Source organism: Salvelinus sp. IW2-2015, linkage group LG15 (assembly GCF_002910315.2).
Source record: "Salvelinus sp. IW2-2015 linkage group LG15, ASM291031v2, whole genome shotgun sequence".
Lineage (NCBI taxonomy): Eukaryota > Metazoa > Chordata > Actinopteri > Salmoniformes > Salmonidae > Salvelinus > Salvelinus sp. IW2-2015.
This window is the reverse complement of record NC_036855.1, coordinates 17,489,265-17,507,462: the sequence shown is the minus strand read 5'-3', so window position 1 is coordinate 17,507,462 and position 18,198 is coordinate 17,489,265. Positions and strand designations below refer to the sequence as shown.

General features: G+C 41.8%; 1 protein-coding gene across 1 annotated transcript; it reads left to right on the top strand.

Annotated features, from left to right (window-relative positions):
* Positions 1 to 3,049: 3,049 nt before the first annotated feature.
* LOC111974113 (E3 ubiquitin-protein ligase RNF10) lies at positions 3,050 to 17,491 on the top strand. The gene is made up of 17 exons (XM_024001696.2): positions 3,050 to 3,582; positions 12,651 to 12,835; positions 13,121 to 13,326; positions 13,416 to 13,506; positions 13,592 to 13,776; positions 13,905 to 14,041; positions 14,307 to 14,461; positions 14,595 to 14,723; positions 14,822 to 15,071; positions 15,189 to 15,322; positions 15,436 to 15,553; positions 15,650 to 15,751; positions 15,857 to 15,994; positions 16,147 to 16,238; positions 16,412 to 16,469; positions 16,659 to 16,802; positions 16,892 to 17,491. The coding sequence occupies exons 1-17, from the start codon at positions 3,498 to 3,500 to the stop codon at positions 16,966 to 16,968; spliced, it is 2,286 nt and encodes a 761-aa protein (XP_023857464.1). The 5' UTR covers positions 3,050 to 3,497; the 3' UTR covers positions 16,969 to 17,491.
* The last annotated feature ends 707 nt before the right edge of the window (positions 17,492 to 18,198 follow it).

Here is an 18,198-nt window from a genome sequence, read left to right as displayed (position 1 = left end):
TGACTCAAATTATGTAAATTAGCCTATCAAGAGCTTCTAAAGCCATGACATCATTTTCTGGAATTTTCCAAGCTGTTTAAAAGACACAGTCAACTTAGTGTATGTAAACTTCTGACCCCACTGGAATTGTGATACAGTGAATTAAAAGTGAAATATGTCTGTAAACAATTGTATGAAAAATGACTTGTGTCATGCACAAAGTAGATGTCCTAACCAACATGCAAAACTATAGTTTGTTCACAAGAAATTTGTGGAGTGGTTGAAAAACGAGTTTTAATGACTCAACTAAGTGTATGTAAACCTCTGACTTCAAACTGTATATACTACATACTTAATGAGTATTTACATACTATATAAATTCAATTTAGTATACTGTAAACCAGGGGTGTCAAAGTCAAATGGACGGAGGGCAAATAAAAAATTTAGCTACAAGCCGAGGGCCGGACTGTTCGATGTCTTGAAAATTTTAAAATGAGCATATAGTCTAGTGAACCTAATTGAACCTACTGAAAACCTAACAAATATATTCCAATATGATCAGATAAATAAAGCAATATTTTTTATGGCTCTGTCAGTAATCTTTAATTTTCACAGACACAAAAAGACAAATTTCTTTATATAAAAATCCCTAACATGAACATTAAATGAAAGAAACCGGTATTCAAGGCACCATCAGTAGCCTATATTTTCTTATTTTAGCAAAAGTGGGCTAAATTTACTTCAAAGAAAAAAACAATAATAGCAATTTTCTATCATCCACTCAACTGAAATATTTTTAAAATATAATTGATTGAAATACAATAAACATAAAGTGCAAAAATCTATTAATCAAAAACATACACTTTGTTTAAGGAGAAGTAACATGCAGTGAAACAAATATTAAACTAAACTAAAGTCCACTCCGCGGATGAAAATTGACAACTGGGCAATGTCAGAAATGTCGGTGCTCTCATCCACAGCCAAGGAATATGCAATGAAATCTTTTCCTTTTCACAAGCTGCTCTTTTAGATTGATGGACAACTGGTCTACTCTCTCGGCAATGGTGTTTCTGCTCAGACTCACATTTAAAAAAGAGTTGCCTTTTTTCTGGGCAAACTTCGTCCAAACTTTAATCATGCAGTTTTTTGATGAAATCCCCCTCCGTAAATGGCCGGGCTGATTTAGCGATCTCTTCTGCCAAAATAAAACTGGCCTTGACAGCAGCCTGGCTTGTGATTGGCTTTTTTGAAACGAGCCTGTCGAGATTTGAGGCCTCGTTTTAATTCCTCTGCTTTTGTAGCCTTTGTTCCATGTCCATATTCTTGTTTTTGTCCGCGTGTTTTCGTTTCATAATGTCGTCTGAGATTATAACTCTTTCAGTACCGCACACTTTTCCACACCAGAAGACACACAGGTTTTCCAGCTACCTCGTGAACATAATACTCGACTCCACCTTGTTTTGAAACCCACCCGGTTCTCAGTGTCCACCTTCCGTTTTGCCATTTTTGATGGGTATCTGAAAGTTAATTTTACTGTGATGCTGACGACTGCTGTGCCAATAAATATTGAAATGAAGCAGCCTACTGCTCGGTGCGTCACCGTTGCATTGTGGGAAATGTAGTATTGGTGCGTGTAAAAGATCTGCGGGCTGCCGGCTTGCTGCGGTCTGCGGGCCGGTTCTAATAATAAATCAAGATCATCCCAGGGGCCGTAAAAAACCTTCTCGCGGGCCGGATGTGGCCCGCGGGCCTTGACTCTGACATATGTGCTGTAAACGAACGAGTATCCTCTCAGTTGAGCATACCTGCTCTTCGCCTGTCTACCGGAAGTTGATGCTGTTGCTATGCAACCTCTTGCTAGCTAGTTAGCATAACAAATTACTAGTTAGACATTTTACGACTTCGGGTGTGTTTTTAAATTCAATCTGGGGTGCCAGAGTGCGGTCGTAAATTCAGAGCGTTGCCAGATTGTCCGTTTGTAAATTCAGAGCGCACACTGGATGCACAGGCCGAGGAGTATGGTTGATTTGAGCATTCTGTCCTTATGTAACCGATGTGAAATGGATAGCTAGTTAGCGGGTGTGTGCTAATAACATTTCGGGGACGTCATTCGCTCTGAGACCTTAAGCACCCAAGCTAACGTTGGCTAGCTACTTTCATACAAACATGGGACAACTCTGACCATTTTACTCACCATAGCAGAGCTGGTTAGGCCGTTTTTATGTTATCAAGAACGTTGGTGACTGTAACTGTGCAGCTGGCAACAATTTAATTACGCTTTTTGGCCGACGTTTACTGACACCGGTCATATTCAACGGGTGTTGAGCACGCGTAAATGCATTATTCTGTGCTGGTACTCAAACGAGAGCGCTCTGAAATAACAGTATAGATAGCCCGAGCGAATTTACAAAGAACCCGAATGTCCATTGAGAACGCAACGACTATACCATTTAGCTAAGCTAAAATGAAGGGGATAATAAAGTCAATAAACGTTGGGTAATTAGTTAGATAGCCTGTTGTTAATATACTGTCAAGTTTGATGTATAAGCAGCTAGCTAACATTCCGGTACATACTGCTGTAATGATATGCTATGTGGTTCGTAAGGACAGCGTAGCTAACAAATTATCAGCCAACATAACGTGTGAGGTAACTTATTTTGAAACATTTGTCATAATTAGTTAAAGCAAGGAATTTGTATCCGCTCTCGTACTTCGGCTGCATGTTTTCTGCCATTTTCTTCAAATCTGAAAACGCACATTTCCTGAAGAATTGCACTATGGGCCCTACCATACGGAAATAGTGTCCTCTGCGTGTATACTTCATATTTTGGCGAATTTAGTACGATATCCGGGAACTTTTGGCATACTAACTATATCCATACTATAACCAATAAGCACACTATATACTCAATTCACGTCACAAATAGTACGGTTAGTATGAGTATTCGAACACAGCTTCAGTCTTCCACGTTAGTTATCCTATCTGCTATGTTAATAATTAACATTAGCTATCGATGAGTTAAAAAATGTTGGGTTGTTACTACATTTCCCATAATCCCTCCCCGTACAAAAGAACAAACACGCCGATCTCATCTGTGTCTTTACGGTTCCTGTTGCCATTATTAGGAGATCGTCCATGCGATCATATTTTTGGTGTAAAACTGCACAAGTGTCCGTTTGGACAGACCTTGGAGAACGGTTGGGGCCAAGTGTTTCCCAGAACGCGAAAAAGCAGAACTTTACGGGGTCTTGGCCACGCGGTGTGAGCGTTGGTTTTCTCTTTCTACACAGCCTCCATTACTGAGACGCCTAAATTGTGTCTCTATTTTTCTCTTGTTTGTTTTGTCGTCAATATGTCGCCGTGATGGAGTTTCTGTGTTTGACAGAAATGAATCAGGGCCTGACCCGCAGTCGCAACAACCCGTTCTCCTCTCCCTTTGCACCATTTAATACTAGAGCGCTCGGACGCTCTCTCCCTGGAGCTCGGCCTAAATACCTCTCACAGAAAGGAGACAACTATGGAGAAGAATACAAACAGCAACAAGGTTCCGCCCCGTTCGAGTTCTACAGGCCCAACAGCTGGTGAATCTAAACCGAAAACAGGTGAACATTAATTAATAATTCGAACCAAATCCTAGTAAATTTTTCTTGACTAGTTTAAATACCCATCCAACGTTCTCTTAGCTTGCTAAATCGTTAGCTAGCTTTAAAGCTGGCCTAGCTGTAGTGCATGGTTTGTTTACTTGATATGGGAGATGACGTGCCTTGACAGAACGGGTRCGTTCGCTCTGATTGTGCAAGAGTTCAGAATAACTGAGGTATTTACGAACGCTCAACACCCGTTGACGGTGTCAGTATTTTTATTTATTTAACTAGGCAAGTCAGTTAAGAACAAATTGTTATTTACATGACTGCCTACACCAGAAAAACCCAAACCAGGACGACGCTGGGCAAATTGTGGCCTGCCCTATGGGATTCCCGATCACGACCGGTTGTGATATAGCCCGCGATTGAACCTGGCTCTATAGTGATGCCTCTAGCACTGTGATGCAGTGCCTTAGACCGCTGTGCCACTCGGGAGCACGAGTCGGTAAAGAAGTCTGCAAAAAAGCGTATTTCAATTGTTGCCAGTTGCAGTTAGTCACCAATGCTCTGGGTAACATAACAGCCTAACAAGCTCTGCCAGGTTGAGTAAAATGGTCTTAAAATAGAGACACAATTTAGTAGCTAGCAAGTTAGCCAGCTAGCTTGGGTGCTTGGCTGTCGTTGTGAGGTCAGAACGCTCAGATCAACCCTACTCGGTCAGAGTGTTTTGTGTGTGCCCCGAGAGCGAAAATCTCTGAATTTACCAACGACCAGAGCGCCCTCTGGCACTCCACATTGAAGTTATGAGAACACACAACATTGAAACATTCACTAAGATTTCAATGCTTAAGTTAAGGATATTTGCACATTGCATAGAATTTTACACATATACAGTACCAGTCAAAAGTTTGGGGACACCTACTCATTCAATGGTTTTTCTTTATTTTTACTATTTTCTACATTGTAGAATAGTGATAGTGAAGACATCAAAACTATAAAATAACACATGGAATCATTTAGTAACCAAAAAAGTGTTAAACAAATCAAAATATGAGATTATTCAAATAGACACCTTTTGTCTTTGACAGCTTTGCACGAGCTTGGCATTCTCAACCAGCTTCGAGGTAGTCACCTGGAATGCATTTCAATTAACAGGTGTGCCATGTTCAAAGTTAATTTGTGGAATTTCTTTCCTTAATGCGTTTGAGCCAATCATTTGTGTTGTGACAAGGTAGGGTTGGTGTACAGAAGATGGCCCTATTTGGTAAAAGACCAAGTCCATATTATAGCAAGAGCAGCTCAAATAAGCAAAGAGAAACCATAGTCCATTATTACTTTAAGTCAATCCTGAAAATTTCAAGTACTTTGAAAGTTTCTTCAAATGCAGTCGCAAAAACCATCAAGCGCTACGATGAAACTGGCTCTCATGAGGACCGCCACATGAAAGGAAGACCCATTGTTACCTCTGCTGCAGAGGATAAGTTCATTAGAGTTACCAGCCTCAGTAATCGGCAATTAACTGCACCTCAGATTGCAGCCCAAATAAATGCTTCTCAGAGTTCAAGTAACAGACACATCTCAACATCATAAATAAAGGTTCAATAAAAAATCAACTGTTCAGAGGAGACTGCGTGAATCAGACCTTCATGGTCGAATTGCTGCAAAGAAACCACTAAAGGACACAAATAAGAAGAAGAGACTTGCTTGGGCCAAGAAACACGAGCATTGGACATTAGACCAGAGGAAATCTGTAATTTGGTCTGATGAGTCCAAATTTGAGTTATTGTTCCAACCACTGTGTCTTTGTGAGACGCAGAGTAGGTGAACGGATTATCTCTGGATGTGTGGTTCCCACTGTGAAGCATGGATGTGTGATGGTATCGGGGTGCTTTGTTGGTGACACGGTCAGTGATTTATTTAGAATTTAAGGTACTTAAATAGTAACTTTTACCTTTTTTAGAATATTATTTTTCGCTGATATGAAAGATAAGTTACTTATGTTTCCATAACCGTACCGCAAGTGACGCGTTTTAACTTTCGGAATGAGCTTCGGGGCTTAACAAAACCCCCGGCCACCACCAGATACTATTGTTATTAGGCGCTAATGTAGTTAGTGTCTATGCATTGGGTAAAAGTGAGTTATGAAGGCCCTAGACAGTGGAGGACACCATCTAGTTTTAGCATTGTAGATTGTCTCCCTTTGCCATTCATTTGGGATTGAGGCATAGGTTTTTAACAGGAGCTACACAACACGTCCAACAACTCCTGACAACTTAGATTTTAGAGTGATCTATCACTTTAAATGTATGCAATTATGAGTTGACTTGCTCTGGCTTGTGCATAAGTCCATACAGCCCACCCAGTGCTAGTCATGTGGGTTCTAAATATCAGCTTGCACAGTTTGCTCAATGTTCACTTTGTCTAGGATTTTTTGAAAATGAGATGGCTGTCAGGATTTTGTTTACTTTTCACCAATAGGCCTTTCAGTATTGTTGTCTTTTAGATACAGTGCCTTCAGAAAGTATTCACCCCTTGACTTTTTCCACATTTTGGGTTACAACATGAATTTTAAATGGGTAAAAAAAAAAAATGTCACTGGCCTACACACAATACCCCATAATGTCAGTGGAATTATGTTTTTTAAAAATGTTAACAAATTAAAAAATATATTTATAAAAATGTAAAGCTACTAACCAATAATGCAAACTAACCAATTTTTGTCCTGAATACAAAGTGTTATGTTTGGGGCAAATGCAACACATTTACTAAGTACCACTCTCCATATGTTCAACCATAGTTGTCGCTGGATCATGTTATGGGTATGCTTGTAATCGTTAAGGACTGGGGAGGATAAAAAAGAAACGGAATGGAGCTAAGCATGGGCTATATCTTAGAGGAAAACCTTGTTCAGTCTGTTTTACACCAGACACTGGGAAACAAATTCACCTTTCAGCAGGACAATAACCTTAAAAACAAGGCCAAATCTACACTGGAGTTGCTTACCAAGAAGACAGTGAAAGTTCCTGAGTGGCTGAGTTACAGTTTTGACTTAAATCTGCATAAATCTTTGGCAAGACTTGAAAATGTTTGTCTTGCAATGATCAACAACCAATTTGACAGAGCTTGAAGAATATTGAAAAGAATAAAGGGCAAATAATGTACAATCCAGGTGTGCAAAGCTCTTAGACTTATCCAGAAAGACTCACAGCTGATATCGCTGCCTAAGGTGATTCTAACATGTATTGACTCAGGGGTGTGAATACTTATGTAAATTAAATATTTATGTATTTCATTTACATACATTTCTTAGAACGTTTTCAATTTGTCATTATGGGGTATTGTGTGTAGATGGGTGAGAACATCTATTTAATACATTTTGAATTCAGGCTGTAACATAACAAAATGTGGTTTAAGTCAAGGGGTTTGAATACTTTCTGAAGGCATTGTAGGTATTTCATACAACAGTAATAATATCAGCAAGATCTTCATAATCTTCACCCCTTCCTTAGATTGATATGTTTTGTACTTTACATCAGAGTGCCTCAGGGAAATTGTGCGAAAGGCAGATAAAGCAATGCAAATAATGCAGACAGGTGGGAAATTCACTTTAGGGTCCACCGGCATGAATACGGTTCAGTAGCTCAAATCAGCAGGATAGGGGGCATTAAATTTAGGAGGCCATGGATCACTAAAATAATGATTATGGTCACAAATATTATGGGGACACCTACACATTTGGCACCCAAGCACGAGTTATCAGTATTAGAGGTCAACCGATTTATTATTTTTCAATACCGATTATTGGAGGACCAAAAAAAAGCCGATACCGATTAATCGACCTATTTATAAAACAAATAAAAAAAATATTTATTTTTATTTTTTATTTTTTGATATATATTTGTAATAAATGACAATTACAACAATACTGAATTAACTTAATATATTGATTTGTATTATATAATACAAATCAATTTAGTCTCAAATAAATAATGAAACATGTTAAATTTGGTTTAAATAATGCAAAAACGGTGTTGGATAAGAAAGTAAAAGTGCAATATGTGCCATGTAAAAAAAGCTCATGTTTAAGTTCCTTGCTCAGAACATGAGAACATATGAAAACTGGTGGTTCCTTTTAACATGAGTCTTCAATATTCCCAGTTAAGAAGTTTTAAGTTGTAGTTATTATAGGACTTTACATTTACATTTTTTACATTTTTTGTCATTTAGCAGACACTCTTATCCAGAGCGACTTACAGTAGAGTGCATACATTTTATTACATTTTTACATACTGAGACAAGGATATCCCTACCGGCCAAGAGCAGACGCTCTTATCCAGAGCGACTTACAGTAGAGTGCATACATTTTATTAATTTTTTTACATACCGAGACAAGGATATCCCTACCGGCCAAACCCTCCCTAACCCGGACGACGCTATGCCAATTGTGCGTCGCCCCACGGATCTCCCGGTTGCGGCCGGCTGCGACAGAGCCTGGGCGCGAACCCAGCCCAGCCTGGGCGCGAACCTAGCCCAGCCTGGGCGTGAACCCAGAGACTCTGGTGGCGCAGCTAGCACTGCGATGCAGTGCCCTAGACCACTGCGCCACCCGGGGACTTTCTCTCTATACCATTTGTATTTCATATACCTTTTGACTATTGGATGTACTTATAGGCACTTTAGTATTGCCAGCCTAATCTCAGGAGTTGATAGGCTAGAAGTCATAAACAGCGCTGTGCATCCCAGCATTGCTAAGAGCTGCTGTTTGAATGAATGCTTAGAGCCTGCTGCTGCAGACCACCGCTCATACAAACTGCTATATCAAATCATATACTTGATTCTAATATAATAAACATACAGAAATACGAGCCTTTGGTCATTAATATGGTCAAATCCAGAAACTCTTATTTCGAAAACAAAACGTTTATTCTTTCAGTGAAATATGGAACTGTTCCGTATTTTAATCGAATGAGGTGGCATCCATAAGTCTAAATATTACTGTTACATTGCACAACCTTCAATGTTATGTCATAATTATGTACAATTCTGGCAAATGAATTACGGTCTTTGTTAGGAATAAATGGCCTTTCAACAGTTCGCAACGAGCCAGGCTGCCCAAACTGCTGCATATACACCCTACTCTGCTTGCACAGAACGCAAGAGAAGTGACACAATTTCCCTTTTTAATATTGCCTGCTAACATGAATTTCTTTTAACTACATATGCAGGTTTAAAAAAATATACTTGATTTTAAGAAAGGCATTGATGTTTATGGTTCGGTATATTATTGCAACAATTGTGCTCTTTTTTTGCAAATGCGCTTTTGTTAAATCATCAAGTTAAAGTAGACTGTGATTCGATGATAAGTTAACAGGCACCGCATTGATTATATGCAACGCAGAACAAGCTAGTTAACCTAGTAATATCATCAACCATGTGTAGTTAACTAGTGATTATGTGAAGATTGATTGTTTTTTATAAGTTTAATGCTAGCTAGCAACTTACCATGGCTCCTTGCAGCCACAAGGTCCTTTTGATGCAGTCTCCTCGTGTATTGCAATGTAATCGGCCATAATCGGCATCCAAAAAGGCAGATTACCGATTGTTATGAAAACTTGAAATCGGCCCTAATTAATAATCGGTCGACCTCTAATCAGTATTGCCTATTATCATCTAGACATGTCATTGGAATGTCTTCACTCCTACAATAAAACCCTATACAATAGGCTTCAGTCATAAGTCAATTCAATTGGAGAGAAAAAAAATTGATCACAATTCAGTTTGGAAAAACGAATCCTGTGTGAATCGTCCTCTGGCATAATGCACGTGCTTGGTTAATAAATACAAAACCGTCTCTAGTAATACCCGTCTGAATAGGGCTATGACATGGCAAAGAATAGGCTTATCAGCGTAGAGTGCGCCGCATCATTCCATGGGATCCGTCAAGGCTGCACACAGCAGAAATATCACTGAAATATACTAGTTCCTACACCGCACCTTCTATATTCAAACAAAATAGGCCTTTTTTATAGTCCTAAGTTGATGAGCAAATGGGCAGCATCATGCTCATATCAGTTCTCTAGAACGCAAATGTAGTCTTCCTAGTAGGACTCTGCAATAACAAGGTGCTGTATGCGCATCTTTTTCAGTGTGTTTTGGGAGTGGGAGCAAGAGTAGACTCCAACCACAGGAATCATCAAGGATCTATCTGTACTTTGCTCGGTTCATCTTTCCCTTGATCCTGACTAGTCTCCCGGTTCCTGTCACTGAAAAATATCCCCACAGCATGATGCTGCCACCACCATGCTTCGCCGTAGGAATGGTGCCAGGTTTCCTCCAGATGTGACGCTTGCATTGAGGCCAAAGAGTTCAATCTTGTTTCTCATGGTCTGAGAGTCTTTAGGTGCCATTTGGCAAAGTCCAAGTGTGTTGTCATGTGCCTTTTACTGAGCACTGGCTTCCGTCTGGCCACTCCAAAATAAAGCCCTGATTGGTGGAGTGTTGCAGAGATGGTTGTCCTTCTGGAAGGTTCTCCCAACTCCACAGAGGAACTCTGGAGCTCTGTCAGAGTGAACATTGGGTTCTTGGTCACCTCCCTGACCAAGGCCCTTCTCCCCAGATTGCTCAGTTTGGCCGGGCTCTAGGAAGAGTCTTGGTGGTTCCAAACTTCTTCCATTTAAGAATGATGGAGGCCACTGTGTTCTTGGGAAATTCAATGCTGCATAAATGTTTTGGTACCCTACTCTAGATCTGTGCCTCGACACAATCCTGTCTCTGAGCTCTACGGACAATTCCTTCGACCTCATTGCTTTGTTTTTGCTCTGACATGCACTGTCAACTGTGGGACCTTTCTATATAGACCGGTGTGTGCCTTTCCAAATCATGTCCAATCAATTGAATTTACCACAGGTGGACTCCAATCAAGTTGTAGAAACATCTCAAGGATGATAAATGGAAACCTGATGCACCTGAGCTCAATTTCAAGTCTCATAGCAAAGGGTCTGAATACTTATGTAAATAAGGTATTTCTGTTTAATACATTTGCATAAACATCTAAACCTATTTTTGCTTTGTCATTTTGGGTATTGTGTGTAGATTGAGGATTTTTTGTTTTTAATCCATTTTAGAATAAGGCTGTAACGTAACAAAATGTGGAAAAAGTCAAGGGGTCTAAATACTTTCCGAATGCACTGTACATTCTAGTTACCAATGACAAAATCTACCCGCAGGTGTTAATTTCCAATCCTCAATGCAGTGTTTCCCATATAGATGGGTTGGTTGTTTAACAACAAAACCGAAAGTGTGCTCCTCAAAACAAGACATTTTATCAAGAACAGGATGAAACGAGACGCCTTACTAGTCCCCACGTGGCAGGGGTTCTTTATATTCTTGCTAGCAATCTGGCCATACAGAATCACAGCAACACGTTGACTTCTGCCCCATTGAAGCACCCACAACGTTTTTGTGACGTTGTCAGCCAACCCATCTATATTAATTTAGCAGCTGCGGGCAGGCACTTTTTAATTTTTTTTWATAATTTGTGATAAATCATTTTCAGTGTGAACTTGAACAACTAAAACCAGATATAAAATATCTCAACGATAAAGGACCTAATATATTTTTGTATTAGATGAGAGAACTAAAAAGCATTGCATGAGGTCCCCGTTTGAGTCACTAAAATAGCATTAAAAACACGTCATAAGCCATGGCAAAATTTGTAGAATTTCAGGAATTTGGCTTTTTAAACCTGTACATTTCCTCTCGGGCCCTATGGCAAAATGTGTAGAATAGAGTAGGGAGGAGTATACAGTGTTCCGAAGCGACTTCACCATACATTTTCTGGATTTAGCATTTTAAGATTTGTTTTACCATTGACAGTTACAGCTGATTTCGGGATTGTATATTGATTCACCCTCTTTTAAATAGACATCATTTGATTCGTTTCAGTCAACCGTTTCGCTGCCAGCTCCTGATATTAGGGCATAAAAACTACAATCTGTCTCCTGAATTAGTTTTTGTCCTCATTGCCAAAACTACTTTGCTAGTTATACAATGATGTAACTAAGGAATTAGCTGGAAAGAAAATCATTTTTGTTGAATAGTCACGACTGTTGTAAGATGTGGATCCAAGTCAAGTTTTGAGGTCCATCGGCGTCTTTGGCGTAAGGTTAGCTGGACGTTTCTGACTGGTCTTGGAACTGTGATAACGGACAGCCTCTCCCCGCATGGCTCGATGGGATATGTAGTGATTTTGCTAACACAGACAGATATGTACAGTCATGTTTCCTTAACTTTTTTAAACTGACTATCGTATTTGTTGAGTTAAATCGGACTTTATTAATAATTTTTTATATATTACTATTTTTASCCCTTTTTTTTCTCCCCAATTTCGTGGTATGCAATTGGTAGTTAGTCTTGTCTCATCACTGCAACTCCTGTACAGACTCGGGAGAGGTGAAGGTYGAGAGCGATGCGACCTCAAACACGACCCAACCAAGCCGCGCTGCTTCTTGACACAATGTCCGCTTAACCCGGAAGACAGCCGCACCAATGTGTCGGAGGAAACGCCGTACACCTGGCGACCGTGTCAGCGTGCATGCGCCTGGCCCGCCACAGGAGTCGCTAGAGCGCAATGGAACAAGGACATCACTGCCGGCCAAACCCTCCCCTAACCTGCACAACGCTGGGCCAATTGTGCGCCACCCCATGGGTCTCCCGGTTGCGGCCGGCTGCGACAGAGCCAAGACTCAAACAAGGGTCTCTAGTGGCACAGCTAGCACTGCCTTAGACCACTGCACCACTCGGGAGGCCCCAGACTTTATTCATATAATGAGTAATCGAGAAATGTCAGGCGTAAATTGACCCAAGAAAACTTGAGAAAATAGCAACTCTACAGAGCGCAATGACTACAATGAAAGGCTAAATTACTTCCGGACACGAAGGGTCCGCAGAGCTCTTCCTCATCACTATTGCAGGAAATTGGCTTTAAAACACACAAACTGTACCACTGCTGAAATAAGTCCTAGGGGAAACACTGGAATTGTGCTAGAATGATAACTCTCCATATTTTCCCCTTTCATTCTCCCCAGATGGTAAGAATAATGGAAGCTCTAAGCGCTACAGCCGCAAGCGAGAGCCCTCCCTTCCCAAGAGTGACAGTTTCCCTGGCCCTCATCGCACCAATTCACAGAAAAGCAAGAATTTTGACAAGAGGCCCACCCAGAGAGGTGAAGYCCGGCAGTATGGCATTACAGGTGGAGGAAGACGTGAAGAGGTGAGCGTTCACAAGACTTGACATTTATTTATCCTTTTTTGGATATGGAATAACATCAGAAGTCTATTAAAAAGAGAGCTTAGTTGGGTCCTATATTTGTATATTCCCACATTGAATTAATATCAATATAATTGCACTTATTGACAAATGAATGGTAGAATTATGAGTCACTGAACGGTAGAAACAAGGCAGCATCAACCCACATACAGTAGGACATCTAACTGGAATATTATTATTCCTACCTGTCAAAAAGTTGGGCTCTAATTTTCTTCTCCCTTCCCCCAGGTAGCAGAGTGCCGCCGGGCCGAGTTCAGCCCGGCTCAGTTTTCTGGACCCAAAAAGATCAGTTTGAACCACTTGCTCAACTTCACGTTTGAGCCTCGTGGGGGCCATGGTGGCCTAGGAGGAGAGAAACACTCCTGCTGGGGCCGCCACAACAAGTGGGGCCACAAGCATAAGCCCTTCAACAAGGAGCTTTTCCTCCAGGCCAAGTGAGCTCCTTACCAATTCAGTCTACTTTGTACAGTATGAATTGTTAGGTTGCTAGTTATAAACTAATTGGTGTTTTTTTGTGCCTTAGCTGCCAGTTTGTGGTGACTGATGACCAGGACTACAAGGCTCACTTCACTGACCCAGACACTCTTGTGAACTGGGACTGTGTGCAGCAAGTGGTAAGTTCCGTACACCAGACCTCTTTGGCTTGAAATCGGCACGTCTAATTAGACTTTTAATGCAAATATTATTTCCCCCCTCCAGCGCATCTACAGTCATGAGGTTCCCTCCTGCCCCATCTGCCTCTACCCCCCTGTAGCGGCCCATATCACCCGCTGTGGCCACATCTTCTGCTGGCCATGCATGCTGCACTACCTGTCTCTCAGTGACAAGAGCTGGTCAAAGTGCCCCATCTGTTATGAGTCTGTACACTCTGACGACCTCAAAAGGTTAGAGAGAGAGAGCGATGTTAAACAGCCTTATTCGAAAATTCTGTATCGCCACCTTAGGGAAATAAAATATTATGGTTGAAAATGGTTAGTAACATGCTCTTCTATCCCCTCGTATCTCACTGCAGTGTGGTTGCGATGGAGACCAGGCAGTATACAGTTGGTGATCTCATCACCATGCGCCTAATGCGAAGGGAGAAGGGGGCTCTGGTGGCCATGCCCACCTCGCAGTGGGTGAAGGTGGAGGAGCCTATTTGCTTTGGAGGTGAGAGATTTTCATTTTAGCAGACGGTCTGAATATCCAGTGACTTATGGTTAGTGCATCCATCTTAAGGTAGTTAGGTGAGACAACCACATCAGTCATAGTGAGTACATTTTTCCTCATTAAGGTAGCCATCAGCAAAGTCAGTGCTAGTAAGAAAAGACAGGTGTTTGTGCAAAGAAGGCAAGGTTGGATGATGACCAAATGTTTACCATATAACTGTGTCTGTGGTATGCTGTATGTGAGTTGTTGTACCCCTGTGTTGTAGATGTGCATCTGAGCCCGTACTCCAAGCTGCTGCTTGCCTCTCAAGAGCAGGTACTTGGCCTGGTGGCTGAGGAGAGGTTTGTTTTGCAGGCTCAGCTCACCCAGGAGGAGGATGCCACAGCCTGCTTCATCCAGAGCGCCCTGTGCAGTCTCCAGGTAACACTGACAAACTACTAGCTTGTAATTTAAAACACAGGTAGTGTCTACTGCATTGTTACCCAAACTTGGTTGAAGTAATATAGGCCTAGGTAGCATGAACTGTCCCCTTCTTTCCTCTGCTGTGGTCCAGGAGCGAGAGGAGGCTCTGCTGAAGCACCAAAAGGCATGTACTAAGGACAACTTAGAACTGTCAAGTCTCACTCTGGCAGACCCCCCCTCCCCTGAGGAGGAAGTAGTGACAATCTTCAGCAGTACCAAGGTAAGTGTTGCCATTTAAAACACCTTTATGTAACATTACTCTCCAAATTCACCCGTGTTATTGGGTCTGAGAGATTATCCGTGTTTTACTCTTTCCAGCCGGTGCTGCAATACTCCTCTGCATTTGATGATGAGGTAGCAGAGGTTCCAGAGGAGGACCCAGAGGATGCGCCTGGTGAGGAACCAGAGCTCCCGGAAGGGCTCCTGGAGAGAGTGCTGGAGGAGTCCACTGAGGCCTCTGGGGATGCAGCTCCAGAGCCCCAGCCTGCTGAGGAGAACTCTCCCAGCCAGGCTGAAACAATGCGCCCCCAAACCTCGGAGCATGGCCCCTCCTATTACTTCTACCAAGGTAGGATACCCTTTAGCAAAATGTCTTCATCAGTCTCTCCACTCAATGCCTACCTTGTCATCTATATTGTCATCAAAAGTCCAGTCTCTGTACTTACTCCTTTCGTTCTCCCTTCAGCGGAGGACTGCCAGCAGATGTTTTTGCACCCGGTGAACGTGCGCTGTCTGCTGCGGGAGTACGGCAGCCTGGAGGCCAGCCCTCACACCATCACTGCCACTGTGGTGGAGATTGAGGGGCAGACTATCACAGAGGTAAGTGATTAGATCTGTAACATACTACTTAAGTATGTTTATTCATGAAATGTACCAATACTTTTTTTTTCTTCTTCTGGCTCATTTCAATTTTTTCATTCTCTTGGCTAAAGGAGATTCGCCGTCGACACCGCTACCTGGCTCACCTGCCGCTCACCTGTGAGTTCAGCATCTGTGAGCTGGCCCTGCACCCCCCCACCCTGTCCAAAGAGACCCTGGACAGCTTTGCAGGTTAGATATCCTAACACACACAGTCTATTCATGGGTTGTTACAGTACTACTCCTCATATCCAAATCTTCTTTCTCCGTCACTCTTATGTGACTCAGATGACTTGGAGAAAAGAAAGCGTCTTAGACAAAAGAAAGCAAGGGATGAGAAGCGTAGGGAGAGGCGTATTGAGATGGAGGAGAACAAGAAGCAGGGGAAATGTGAGTACATTTTACTTTAGGTTGTTTCTCAATGTAAAATGTGTAACTAAAAACCTGTGGTCAGATGGGGTATCTTAAATTTACGGTCTTCTCGCTCTCTCTCAGATCCAGAGGTGCATATTGGGCTGGAGAATTTTCAGCAGTTCCCGGCATTTGGATCACCACTTCACAATGGCAGTCCACCTGTGTACCCTGACTTTCTGTTAGCCCCTCCCTCATTCCTCAGCAGCAGCCCTGTCTCTGGTGAGACCAGCTCTTTCAACTCTCCCGTCTTAGCAACTCAAGCGATTTTGTGACATGGAATTCATATTTTGGACAAAATATAGCGCATTACAAACAGTGCCTTGGATGTGTGAGCCTTGTGAACTGAAAACACAATTTCCCTGTTGTTGCAGATGGGCTGATGTTCCCCAGTCTGAGTGGACACAGCCCTGTGCCCAGCGTGGGCAGTGTGGAGGATGACTCTAACTGCATGTCGTTCGCTCAGGTCTGTTGGCCTAACTCATTAATTTACTCACTCCTACATGTATTATTTTCATTACGGACTGATTACCTTGGATGTCAGGACCTATCACGGCCTTTGGATATTGACTATGTAGACCAGTAATAGACAATTTGTATAACTTTCTTGCTCATCATCCCTTATTCTCCCCTGTATAGATGCTGAGAGATGGGAAAGCCAGGGCAGATGCTGGGCAATGGACCACCTCAAAGAAAGGTGACTACACATCTAAAACCTTCCATTTCTCCTGTGTCTGTTAGTGCTTGCTCAAATCAGTTGGCCAGACAAGTATTGTCAGCTGAAACCTATATTGGACAGCGAAGTGTCAATAATGGGCAGTGTTGGACCATGTTTGACTCCTCTTTTTCTGTGCTGCTCCCTCATACATGCTGCTGGCTCCTCCAGTGGCAGATAGCGATGGAGAGAGTGATGGAGAGAGTAGCCGGGTCCCAGTTCCCAGCTTCCAGAACTCTTTCAGCCAGGCCTTCGAGGAGGCACTCCTGCAGCACCAAGGTCCAACTGCTCCAACCCAGCCGTTGGTCATCCCTGGTCAGTCTTTCACTGTGTCTTTGCTTGTGAGTGATGACTTATTTATGGCGTTAGACTGCATACTCATCTCATTCCTCACTCTCTTTCAGAGGAAAAGGGAGGGAAAAGGAAGAAGAAACAGAAACAGAAGCTTCTATTCAGCACCTCCATGGTTCACACAAAGTAGACTACACTGAAGTTGAAACTTCTCCCTTTACCCTCACACTTTTTATTTGATCCATCTCCTGTTATCACTCTTGTCATTTTTCATTGCAGCTCTATTTTAGAATTAGAAGCAATGGAGAAAAAATGTTTAGTATGTAGCCAAAGTAAGTAATACCTCCACCACAGTCCCACTCACTTTCTTCACTGGAACACCATGCAATTGGTTTATTATGCATTCTACAATAATGCGAGCGTGCAAAGATTTGTTCCATAACAAAGATTTTGTCAGACATACTTTGGGGTTAGACTGATCAGTTTACCATAGTAGGACCTACTTAGGGTTGATTTAGAATGGAATAAGTTTAAGGGATGCATTTTATATTTGGGGTAGCAGTCAGCCATCTGTAGGTTCGTTACACCCAATGAACCCTTCAGATTTTCAATCCTGAGTCCGAACACTGTCAGCCCTGAATTTGGTCTTCAAACAAATGTCTAATTAACTAACTGGTAAAAGGCAGAAGCTGACATTTTTAGTGGTGCAGACTGAGCGTAAACTAAAAAAATAGAAGCACACTGTTTCCAAACATTTTAATGGGTATAGTAACCAGCATTGCTGAAACATTGGTTGGGAGCAAAATTAGTGTGCCACTTTATTTTTATACTAAACTAACAAAAACCCTTCCAATGAAAGTTGTTATTTGAGCTTCATGCTGAGATGGCCTGAACATAGCAGAACCTCCATGCATGAGTCTGATTCTCTTAACGGTCTGGAGGAAATGCAAGGAATACAGTGTAGCTTGTATTAAAGAGGCTTGAAAACCTGTTGTGTGTTGGTGGCTGAGAAATGCACTGTAGACCTTATTTGATTTATTAGACCATGCATATGAATTTTCTTTGTTCAGTTTTTCCCTTTTACCACAAGCATTTTGCTGTCCTTTTCATCATTTTACTTTGAAGAACTAGTGTGCGGTCCAATTTGTAACATTGTCATTTTACCCCCTGGTTTCAATTCAGTATTGCAAATATATTTTGTGTGAAGCTAGAGATTTGCATACTTTTGAATGCTTGCTATATGAGGAGTGAAAAGGTGGGATTTAAAGACACTTTGTTTGAACGTTATTTTATTTACCTTTTGATTATTTGGGGGGAAACATGAGTAAACATGAAATAGGCTTACATTAACTGGCCTGACATTGGAACGAATAAAGGGTATGCACAAGCAAACTAATTGTCTGGATATGTTTGGTATTGC